We start from the raw sequence: 12,699 nt of genomic DNA, 5'->3' as shown, positions 1-12,699 counted from the left end.
ACCTGTATGTGGTCCAGGTGGGTGCTCCCTCCTACCTGTATGTGGTCCAGGTGGGTGCTCCCTCCTACCTGTATGTGGTCCAGGTGTGTGCTCCCTCCTACCTGTATGTGGTCCAGGTGGGTGCTCCCTCCTACCTGTATGTGGTCCAGGTGGGTGCTCCCTCCTACCTGTAAGTGGTCCAGGTGGGCGCTCCCTCCTACCTGTATGTGGTCCAGGGTGGTGCTCCCTCCTACCTGTATGTGGTCCAGGTGGGTGCTCCCTCCTACCTGTATGGGCTCCCTCCTACCTGTATGTGGTCCAGGGTGGCGCTCCCTCCTACCTGTATGTGGTCCAGGGTGGCGCTCCCTCCTACCTGTATGTGGTCCAGGTGGGTGCTCCCTCCTACCTGTATGTGGTCCAGGTGGGTGCTCCCTCCTACCTGTATGCGGTCCAGGGTGGCGCTGCGCGGCGGGTCGCTGGACTGGTAGCCGCACTCGCCAAACTTCTTGGGCACGGAGTAGGAGCGCTGGTGTCGCTGCGACGACAGGCACGCCAGACCCGGGCCGGGGAAGTTCAACTGGCCCGTGCTCTTCCGGTTCATCAGCTTGTCGCTCAGCACAAAGTCCGGGGACGAGGTTCTGAAAGGAACATGCCGAAGAGTGGTGGGTGAAGGAAGGAAGGCAGGAAGGTAGGAAGGAAGGAAGGAAGTACACTTCCTGTACTGGCAGAAGCACACCTGGTGAGAACCGCCATGAGCTCGCTGTTCTTCAGAACTTTTTATAATTTTTTTTCAATGTTTTTTTTTTTTTTTTTGCTTGTTTTATGCCTTTTTTGTCAAAGAAAACTTTGTTAGAATTGTGGTACCTTAGTTAGAATGTTTTAGTTGAAAAAAATTTTTTTTTCCTTGTTTTATGCCTTTTTTGAAAAGTAAAAATCCCACTAATATCCAAAAGTGTTAAAATAAGTCATACCATTCTCTTGTTAACATTGAAATTTTTAGGTTTTCTAAATGTTTTTTTTTGTTTTTTTATGTCCTTTTTTTAAAGAAAACTTTGTTACAATTTTGGTACCTTAGTTAGAATTTTTTTTTTTTTTTTAATGTTTTTTTCCGTGTTTTATGCCTTTTTTTGTCAAAGAAAACTTAGTTTTTTGTCAGTTTGAAAAGTAAAAATCCTAATAGTATCCAAAAGGGCCCCACTCATAAAAGTGTTAAAATAAGTCATACCATTCTCTTGTTAACATTGAAATTTTTAGGTTTTTTAAATTTTTTGCTTTGTTTTTTTATGTCCTTTTTTTAAAGAAAACTTTGTTAGAATTTTGGTACCTTAGTTAGAATTTTTTATTTTTTTTAAATGTTTTTTTTCTGTGTTTTATGCCTTTTTTGTCAAAGAAAACTTTGTTAGAATTTTGGTACCTAAGTTAGAATTTTTTAGTTTAAAAATATATATATTTTCCTTGTTTTATGCCTTTTTTGTCAAAGAAAACTTTGTTAGAATTTTGGTACCTTAGTTAGAATGTTTTAGTTAAAAAAAAAAAACTTTTTCCTTGTTTTATGCCTTTTTTGTCAAAGAAAACTTTGTTAGAATTTTGGTACCTTAGTTAGAATGTTTTAGTTTAAAAATATATATATTTTCCTTGTTTTATGCCTTTTTTGTCAAAGAAAACTTTGTTAGAATTTTGGTACCTTAGTTAGAATGTTTTAGTTAAAAAAAAAAAACTTTTTCCTTGTTTTATGCCTTTTTTGTCAAAGAAAACTTTGTTAGAATTTTGGTACCTTAGTTAGAATGTTTTAGTTTAAAAAAAAAATGTTTTCCCTTGTTTTATGCCTTTTTTGTCAAAGAAAACTTTGTTTTTTGTCAGTTTGAAAAGTAAAAATCCCACTAATATCCACAAGTGTTAAAATAAGTCATACCATTTTCTTGTCAACATTGAAATTTTTAGGTTTTTTAAATGTTTTTTTAGTTTTTTTATGTCCTTTTTTTAAAGAAAACTTTCTTACAATTTTGGTACCTAAGTTAGAATGTTTTACTTTAAAAAAATATATATTTTCCTTGTTTTATGCCTTTTTTGTCAAAGAAAACTTTGTTTTTTGTCAGTTTGAAAAGTAAAAATCCCACTAGTATCCAAAAGGGCCCCACTCATAAAAGTGATAAAATAAGTCTTTCTCTTGTTAACATTGAAATTTTTACGTTTTTTAAATGTTTTTTTATGTCCTTTTTTTTAAAGAAAACTTTGTTAGGATTTTGGTACCTTAGTTAGATTTTTTTTATGTTTTTTTTCCGTGTTTTATGCCTTTTTTTGTCAAAGAAAACTTTGTTTTTTGTCAGTTTGAAAAGTAAAAATCCTACTAGTATCCAAAAGGGCCTCACTCATAAAAGTGATCAAATAAGTCATACCATTCTTTATTTAACATTGAATTTTCTAGGTTTTTAAAATGTTTTTTGGATGTACTTTTTGTCAAAGAAAACTTTGTTTTTTGTCAGTTTGAAAAGTAAAAATCCCACTAATATCCAAAAGGGCCCCACTCATAAAAGTGTTAAAATAAGTCATACCATTCTCTTGTTAACATTGAAATTTTTAGGTTTTTTAAATGTTTTTTTTTGTTTTTTTATGTCCTTTTTTAAAGAAAACTTTGTTACAATTTTGGTACCTTAGTTAGAATTTTTGATTTTTTTAATGTTTTTTTCCTTGTTTTATGCCTTTTTTGTCAAAGAAAACTTTGTTTTTTGTCAGTTTGAAAAGTAAAAATCCCACTAATATCCAAAAGGGCCCCACTCATAAAAGTGTTAAAATAAGTCATACCATTCTCTTGTTAACATTGAAATTTTTAGGTTTTTTAAATGTTTTTTTTTGTTTTTTTATGTCCTTTTTTTAAAGAAAACTTTGTTACAATTTTGGTACCTTAGTTAGAATTTTTGATTTTTTAAATGTTTTTTTCCTTGTTTTATGCCTTTTTTGTCAAAGAAAACTTTGTTTTTTGTCAGTTTGAAAAGTTAAAATCCCACTAATATCCAAAAGGGCCCCACTCATAAAAGTGTTCAAATAAGTCATACCATTTTTTTTAACTTTGAATTTTTCTAGTTTTTTTTTTTTGTTTTTTGCTTTTTTTATGCCTTTTTTGTCAAAGAAAATTAATTTTTCTGTCAGTTTTGAAAAGTCAAAATCCCACTTATATCCACTCATAAAAAACATTTTTAACATTGAATTTTCTAGTTTTCATTCATTTTTTTGCTTGTTTGATGCCCTTCTTGTCACAGAAAACTAAGCCTTCTTTGGTCAAACACACAATGTGCGGCATTTGCAGGAAGTAGTGTCAGCAGCCCACCTGGTGAGCGCCGCCATGAGGTCGCTGTTCTTCAGACACTCGGCCAGGTTGACCACCACCGACTCCAGCGTGAGCAGCACCTCCATCACGTAGCCCTGCCGGGACACGCCGCTGCCTCACACTGCGATACTGCCGCCGCTGCACGCCGCCCACCTTACCTGCACCTCGTCGCCGTGCTCGCCCACCACCTCCACCAGGCGTGACACCAGGTCGGAGACGGCGTGGTTGTTGATGGGCTGCTTGAGGGCTCGGAAGATCTGGAAGGAGCGTCCGGCGTAGTGACGGGAGGAGCTGCAGAGCGCCGTCTGCAACGCCACGTCGCTCAGCTGCTGCTCCAGGTGGAAGTCTGCCGGGAACACCACCCCATCTCACTCACACCAGTATCACCACAACAGTACCACGATACCTTAGTACCGCCATACTAATCTATCATACTCCGTACTATACCGCCTCTAAAAAGTACCAGCAGCGAGCACACACAGAAAAAGTCAGTTTCTTACAAGTAACATTATCACTGGAGGACGAGGAATAGCCAAACATGCTACGCTACACACCGTAGGAGGATACAATAGCTCACCGGCGTCACAATAAACACAAACACCATGAGTGGATCGACGCCTGACATCCACTGTAATGATACCGAGTACAGGGGCGATACTACTATGATTACGTCGATACTTTTTGGCATCGCAAAATCTTTTTTCCTCTTTTTGGTGTTTATATTATGTTTATAAAGTCGGTAAACATGTCCCTGAAAACATGAGGACTTTGAATGTGACTAATGTATGATACCTACTTGGTATCGGATCGATACCTAAAAGTGTGGTATCATCCAAAACTAATTTTTGGGCATCACAACATCTATTTGTTTATTTCAAATTCATATTATGTTTATAAAGTCAGTAAATACGACACATTAGGACTTTGAATATGACCAATGTATGATCCTGTAACTACTTGGTATCATATCGATACCTGAATGTGTGGTATCATCCAAAACTAATGTCAAGTATCAAAGAAGAGAAGAATAAGTGATTATTACATTTGAACAGAAGTGTAGATAGAACATGTTCAAACAGAAAGTAAGCAGATATTAACAGTAAAGTACAAGCACCAATCTAGTCGATACTAGTATGATTTTGTCTATATTTTTTGGCATTACAACATTTTTTGTTTATTTTAAATTCATATTATATTTATAAAGTTAGTAAATACGTCCCTGGACACACGAGGACTTTGAATATGACCAATGTATGATCTTGTAACTCCTTGGTATCGGATCGATACCTGAATGTGTGGTATCCTCCAAAACTAATGTCAAGTATCAAAGAAGAGAAGAATAAGTGATTATTACATTTTAACAGAAGTGTAGATAGAACATGTTGAAACAGAAAATAAGCAGAATTATTTAACAGTAAAGTACAAGCACCAATCTAGTCGATACAACTATGATTATGTCGATATTTTTTGGCTTTACAACATCTTTTGTTTATTTTAAATTCATATTATGTTTATAAAGTTAGTAAATACGACACATGAGGACTTTGAATATGACCAATGTATGATCCTGTAACTCCTTGGTATCGGATCGATACCTGAATGTGTGGTATCATCCAAAACTAATGTCAAGTATCAAAGAAGAGAAGAATAAGTGATTATTACATTTTAACAGAAGTGTAGATAGAACATGTTCAAACAGAAAATAAACAGTTATTAACAATAAATGAACAAGTGGATTAATAATGTTTTTTTTTTACAGTTTGTCCCCTCATAAAGTGTACAAAATAATAGGTGTATAAATGACACAATATGTTTACTGCAGACTAATTAGGAGTCTTTGTTTGTTTACTTACTACTAAAAGACAAGTTGTCTAGTATGTTGACTATTTTATCTAAGGACTAAATGATAATAATCGGTAGTGTTGAGTACCAGTATGGATTCCAAGGTACTGTGTTTTGTTCCGCCCACACACAGAATAGTGTTCATGTGATCTGAGAAGTGGTCCTCACCTGACTTGGACTCCTTGAAGACAGAGACAACATGGCGCAGGAAGCTGGAGAGCTGCTCCGTGCTCTTGGAGTTGGGGTTCTTGGGTGTGATGTCCTCGTGGGTCCACAGGGGGCCCCGCGCCCTGAACAACAACAACAACAACACAGTACTGCAGACACTGTACCTACACACCATAGTTTCTCCAATTAATTACCATTTATTCCCATTGATTCCCATATAATTTCCAATCAATTACCATATATTCCCATTAATTCCCATATATTCTCCGGTTAATTAACATATATTCCGATTAATTCCCGTAAATTCTCCAATTAATTACCGTATATTACCATTAATTCCCGTATATTCCCATATATTCTCCAATTAATTACCATACATTCCCCAATTAATTACCATATAATCTCCAATTAATTACCATATATTCCCCAATTAATTACCATATATTCCCAATAATTCCCATATATTCTCCAATTAATTACCATAAATTCCTATTAATTCCCATACATCCCCCAATTAATTCCCATATATTCTCCAATTAATTACCATAAATTCCTATTAATTCCCATACATCCCCCAATTAATTCCCATATATTCCCCAATTAATTACCATATATTCTCCAATTAATGACCATATATTCCCCAATTAATTCCTGTATATTTTCCAATTAATGACCATATATTCCCCAATTAATTCCTGTATATTCTCCAATTAATTGCCATATATTCTCCAATTAATTACCATATATTCTCCAATTAATTACCATGTATTCCCAATAATTCCCGTGTATTCCCATATATTCTCCAATTAATTCCCATATATTCTCCAATTACCTACAATATGTTCTCCAATTAATTACCATATATTCCCATTAATTCGCATATATTCTCCAATGAATTCCCATATATTCTCCAATTAATTACCATATATTCTCCAATTAATTACCATAAATTCCTATTAATTTCCATACATTCCCCAATTAATTCCCATATATTCTCCAATTACCTACAATATGTTCTCCGATTAATTACCATATATTCCCATTAATTCGCATATATTCTCCAATTAATTACCATATATTCTCCAATTAATTACCATAAATTCCTATTAATTTCCATACATTCCCCAATTAATTCCCATATATTCTCCAATTACCTACAATATGTTCTCCGATTAATTACCATATATTCCCATTAATTCGCATATATTCTACAATTAATTCCCATATATATTCCCATTAATTCCCGTATATTCCCATAAATTCCCATACATCCCCATTAATTCCCATCAATTCCCATGTATTCCTATTAATTATAAAATTAATCGATTAATATATTCCTATTAGTACCCATATATTCCCATTAATTCATATATATTCCCATTAATTCCCATATATCCCAATTAATTCCCATATATCCCCATCAATTCCCATAAATTCCCATCAATTCCCATTAATTATAATATTAATCGATTAATATATTCCTATTAATTCCGGTATATTACCATTAATTCATATATATTTCCATTAATTCCCATATATCCCCATCAATTCCATTAATTCCCATATATTCCCATGTATTCCTATTAATTATAATATTAATCGATTAATATATTCCTATTAATACACATATATTCCCATTAATTCATATATATTAATCGATTAATATATTCCTATTAATTCCGGTATATTACCATTAATTCATATATATTCCCATTAATTCCCATATATTCCCATATATCCCCATTAATTCCTATCAATTCCCATGTATTCCTATTAATGATAATATTAATCGATTAATATATTCCTATTAATTCCCATTAATTCATATATATTCCCATAAATTCCCATTAATTATAATATTAATCGATTAATATATTCCTATTAATTTCCTTATATTCCCATATACTCCCATTAATTCCCATCAATTCCCATATGTTCCTATTAATTATAATATTAATCAATTAATATATTCCTATTAATTCCCATTATTTCCCTTATCTCCCCATCAATTCCCATATATTCCTATTAATTGTAATATTAATCAATTAATATATTCCTATTAATTCCCTTTTATTCCCTTTAATTCCCATGAACAGTCTCCAACTTTGAATAAGCAAAAAAAATGGTCAATGTTTCCAAACTTCCCGAGCTTAAATCCCTGTGGTAAATTTCGGGAAAGTTTCCTGAAATTTGCCCAAAACTTTCCACCCCTTTGCAGCCCCCACAATCTCTGGTATATATTCATATTTTTATATTTGTAAAAAAGCTAAACCTTTCCAATCCTGATAGCATGCGAGCACATTTTGACACAGGAAAGGTGAACAAACCCAGAGAAATGAGGAAATTAGGAGATTTTAAAACAGGTCTATTCATGACTTCCTGTCATGGGATTTTAGAGGATTTCAGCTGGTTTTAGGAACCCAAACAAAGGTGTGTGTGTGTGTGTGTGTGTGTGTGTGTGTGTGTACCTGGTGGACAGGAACTCGATGAGTTTGTTGGTCTTTTCGTCCGTCTCGTTGGGCGTGTCCTCCAGCTCCTCCAGGTCGTCGGGCGTCACCAGTGGGAGGTTCCCCACGCTGCCCGCCGTGCTGCCCCCGCCCAGACTGGCGGAGGACGAGATGGAGGCGGAGCAGAGTCCGGAGTCGGCCACGGGGGACGTCTGCCACTCCCGCAGGAAGTCCGGCACGTCTGCAGGGAAGACAGACGCTACACTCCTGCTCTTTTTCTCTCTCTCTCTCTCCCTCGCCACGCAAAGGAATAAAAGAAGACCGGCTCACTGGAGTGCTGATGGTCGCTATGGTAACCGGACTTGATGGTGAGGGTCTTGTTGTCGCTGATCTCTCTGGTCAGCATCAAGACGGAGGCGATCACCTGGAAAGTGAGGGCGGAGTCATGAGCCCGGCCGGCACGGGTGGAAGAGCCTCACCTGGAAGTTGTTGTTGCAGGAGAGGGTGATGAGGAGGTGCAGCAGGAGGCGCTTGCTGTGCTCGTACACCTCCGGTCTGTAGTGGTCCAGACCTGAGGCGCACAAGGACCACGTTGGAGACGGACTAGCAAGACCATGTGCTCATGTACTCGACTACCTTAAAATGGTGATTATTCACAATCCTTATTTACGACAAGAACGTGGATGTTTGGATTTTTTTGTGCATTCTAAATCGTAAATAAATGCTAACAAAAGTCAGCCAACAATTGAGCTAATATAGTAATAATACACAAGCTAAAAAACATCCAAAAACCTCCATTGTGGTTTTTTATGTAATGTACTGACAGGTTCATTCGCAATAACTGTTAAAATTTACGTATTTTGCTCTGGTTCAACGATAACCATTCGCAATAATTCGCTATTTATTTCAACAATAACAACACTACTACTCACGTCAGACTTCATGAGAGACAACAAAGACGACTTACTGATCCAGATAGTCACTATATATATATATATATATATCGATGAGGTGGCGACTTTTCCAGGGTGTACCCCGCCTTCTGCCCGATTGTAGCTGAGATAGGCGCCAGCGCCCCCCGTGACCCCAAAAGGGAATAAAGGTTAGAAAATGGATGGATATATGTGTATATATATATATATCTATGCATATATATATGTCAGAGTTGTCCCTGACAGTTTTGTTTTGTTTTAGTCGTTCCTCTGTGTATGTCTTTGTTTCCTGTCAGGGCTTTTATTTTGGTCATTTCCTGCTTTTTTCCCTGAGCGCTGTTTCCCCGCAGCTGCGGCTGATTGGCATCTGGCCACATCTGGTGTCAATCAGCCCGCTCCTATTTTTACCTGCTTTGTCCTCCAGTCAGTGCTGGATTATCGTCGTGTCGTGTCGTTGCTAGTTGATTCCCTGGATCCTGACTCCTGTTCCCTGCTTCCAGTTTGTTTGTTCCTGGTTCCTGGTTTGTCTTTCTTCTTTATTTTTACATTTTTGGACATTAAATTATGTTTTTCTTATTCAATGCCTGCCACCGTCTTTGCATCTTGGGGTTCGTCAACAACTCAACTTGACAATATATATATATATATATATATATATATATATATATATATATATATATATATATATATATATATATAAATGGGTTGTACTTGTATAGCGCTTTTCTACCTTCAAGGTACTCAAGGTATATATATGTACATATATATACACATACATATATATTCATATATATATGTATGTGTATATATATGGATATGTACATATATATGTATATATACTGTATATGTATATATATACATAAATATGTATATATACATACATATATATATGTGTATGTACATATATATGTATATATATATAAATATATATGTATATATACATATACAGTATATATATATAATGTATATATACATATACAGTATATATATATATAAAATCTCCTGATGATTGAGGGAACCCCTCATGAAACAGTTCTGTAGAGATGAAGTAGTCTTGTGATTTTTCCCACATATACACATATATATATATATATATATATATATATATATATATATATATATATATATATATATATATATATATATATATATATATATATATATATATATATATATGTATATATATATATATATATATGTATATATATATATATATATATATATATAGTTTTTTTATGTTTTTTTTATACATGTCCGTAATGATAACATCAATGAGGGAATTTTCAATCACTTCCACGTTGAAATTGTCACAAATATTGATACCGTTGTTGATAATATTCATTTTTTTGTTTGACTACTTGCATATGTGTCATGTTTGTGTGTCCTCTCAATCGCTCTGTTGACTTCTATTCTGCATGTTGCTGGGTCGGGTTTGGTTTTTGCATAATTGGATTGCATTATCATGGTGTTGTTGTGTATTGTTTTGTTGGATTAATTAATACCAAAAAAAAAAAAAAATGGGTTCATTAAAATGAGTTCTAAAATGAACTGGGATGCTAAAACGTGTTCATGTTTTTTAGTGCCGGTTAAAAATGTGGACTAACTGCAATGAAGCGATTGGATTGATTAAAAATAAAAAAATAAAAGACTATTCAGGGGATTGTGACTCACATGGAGTCTGAAGGAGGACATACCAAGACGGGAGACTGCTTACCCAGGAAGAGAGCGTGGAGCAGCAGTGGGAGGTGCAAGGCCCAGTCTTCTCTCACGCTGTGATCCACCACCATCTCCGTCATGAAGATGACCGCGATGTTGCACCTGGGACCACAAACACACCTTTTTTCAGGCACGGCCACCTCATTCCTCACAGACACACATCTGACTGGCCTGCATTCCAACCTTTAGTCCACATCATCCACGCTGACCTTTGTGGTCGACTATTCTACAAACCCCGTCTCCATATGAGTTGGGAAATTGTGTTAGATGTAAATATAAACAGAATACAATGATTTGCAAATCCTTTTCAAGCCATATTCAGTTGAATATGCTACAAAGACAACATATTTGATGTTCAAACTCATAAACTTTGATTTTGTTGTTGCAAATAATCATTAACTTTAGAATTTGATGCCAGCAACACGTGACAAAAAAGTTGGGAAAGGTGGCAATAAATACTGATAAAGTTGAGGAATGCTCATCAAACGCTTATTTGGAACATCCCACAGGTGTGCAGGCTAATTGGGAACAGGTGGGTGCCATGAAAACAGCTTCCCAAAAAAATGCTCAGTCTTTCACAAGAAAGGACGGGGCGAGGTACACCCCTTTGTCCACAACTGCGTGAGCAAATAGTCAAACAGTTTAAGAACAACCTTTCTCAAAGTGAAATTGCAAGAAATTTAGGGATTTCAACATCTACGCTCCATAATATCATCAAAAGGTTCAGAGAATCTGGGCAAAATCACTCCACGTCAGCGGCATGGCCGGAAACCAACATTTCCGATCCCTCAGACGGCACTGTATCAAAAACCGACATCAATCTCTAAAGGATATCACCACATGGGCTCAGGAACACTTCAGAAAACCACTGTCACTAAATACGGTTCGTCGCTACATCTGTAAGTGCAAGTTAAAGCTCTACTATGCAAAGCGAAAGCCATTTATCAACAACATCCAGAAACGTCGCCGGCTTCTCTGAGCCCGAGATCATCTAAGATGGACTGATGCAAAGTGGAAAAGTGTTCTGTGGTCTTACGAGTCCACATCTCAAATTGTTTTTGGAAATATTCCACATTGTGTCATCCGGACTAAATGGGAAGCGAACCATCCAGACTGTTATCGACACAAAGTGTAAAAGCCAGCATGTGTGATGGTATGGGGGTGCATTAGTGCCCAAGGCATGGGTAACTTACACATCTGTGAAGGCACCATTAATGCTGAAAAGTACATACAGCTTTTGGAACAACATATGCTGCCATCTAAGCGCCGTCTTTTTCATGGACGCCCCTGCTTATTTCAGCAAGACAATGCCAAGCCACGTGTTACAACAGCGTGGCTTCGTAGTAAAAAGAGGGCGGGTACTTTCCTGGCCCGCCTGCAGTCCAGACCTGTCTCCCATGGAAAATGTGTGGCGCATTATGAAGCGTAAAATACAACAGCGGAGACCCCGGACTGTTGAAGGACTGAAGCTCTACATAAGTGAATTATATTTATATAGCGCTTTTCTCAAGTGACTCAAAGCGCTTTACACAGTGAAACCCAATATCTAAGTTACATTTAAAGCAGTGTGGGTGGCACTGGGAGCAGGTGGGTAAAGTGTCTTGCCCAAGGACACAACGGCAGTAACTAGGATGGCACAAGCGGGAATCGAACCTGCAACCCTCAAGTTGCTGGCACGGCCACTCTACCAACCGAGCTAAAAAAAAAGAATGGGAAAGAATTCCACTTTCAAAGCTTCAACAATTAGTTTCCTCAGTTCCCAAACGTTTATTGAGTGTTGTTAAAAGAAAAGGTGATGTAACACAGTGGTGAACATGCCCTTTCCCAACTACTTTGGCACATGTTGCAGCTATGAAATTCTAAGTTAATTATTATTTGCAAAAAAAAAAAACAAGTTTATGAGTTTGAACATCAAATATGTTGTCTTTGTAGCATATTCAACTGAATATGGCTTGAAAAGGATTTGCAAATCATTGTATTCTGTTTATATTTACATCTAACACCATTTCCCAACTGTAAAAAAGATACCAATTACCATTTTCCGTGAAAGAAATAAAGGCATTATGCTGCTGTGATATTTATTCCCCCATATTTCTGCACAATAAGGTGGAATAATTGAGCAATATGACATTTTAATTTTGTCATACGGGAAACTGTAGTCCACCTTGTTCATAATAAACACGCTTTTAGAGAGCTTATTTTTTTTCACATGCTGTAAGTGTTGTTGAAAACTTACACGTAATATTTTTTGTTCTAAGGATTAACATTTTTTTGTCGTAAATTATTATGG

General features: G+C 36.1%; 1 protein-coding gene across 1 annotated transcript in view; it reads right to left on the bottom strand.

Moving 5' to 3' along the window:
- Positions 1 to 12,699, bottom strand: part of fryb (furry homolog b (Drosophila)) — a 166,921-nt gene that overhangs the window by 28,819 nt on the left and 125,403 nt on the right. The window contains exons 39-46 of the mRNA XM_061896785.1: positions 10,408 to 10,511; positions 8,241 to 8,332; positions 8,092 to 8,185; positions 7,783 to 8,002; positions 5,315 to 5,436; positions 3,463 to 3,650; positions 3,305 to 3,399; positions 419 to 617 (exon numbers count right to left, since the gene is read on the bottom strand). Coding sequence (XP_061752769.1) covers positions 419 to 617; positions 3,305 to 3,399; positions 3,463 to 3,650; positions 5,315 to 5,436; positions 7,783 to 8,002; positions 8,092 to 8,185; positions 8,241 to 8,332; positions 10,408 to 10,511 — 1,114 coding nt within the window. The remainder of the gene's footprint in view (positions 1 to 418; positions 618 to 3,304; positions 3,400 to 3,462; positions 3,651 to 5,314; positions 5,437 to 7,782; positions 8,003 to 8,091; positions 8,186 to 8,240; positions 8,333 to 10,407; positions 10,512 to 12,699) is intronic.

The sequence above is a fragment of the Nerophis ophidion genome, linkage group LG04 (assembly GCF_033978795.1).
Source record: "Nerophis ophidion isolate RoL-2023_Sa linkage group LG04, RoL_Noph_v1.0, whole genome shotgun sequence".
NCBI lineage: Eukaryota > Metazoa > Chordata > Actinopteri > Syngnathiformes > Syngnathidae > Nerophis > Nerophis ophidion.
The sequence above is the reverse complement of the archived record's forward strand: the minus strand, read 5'-3'. Positions and strand labels throughout refer to the sequence as shown.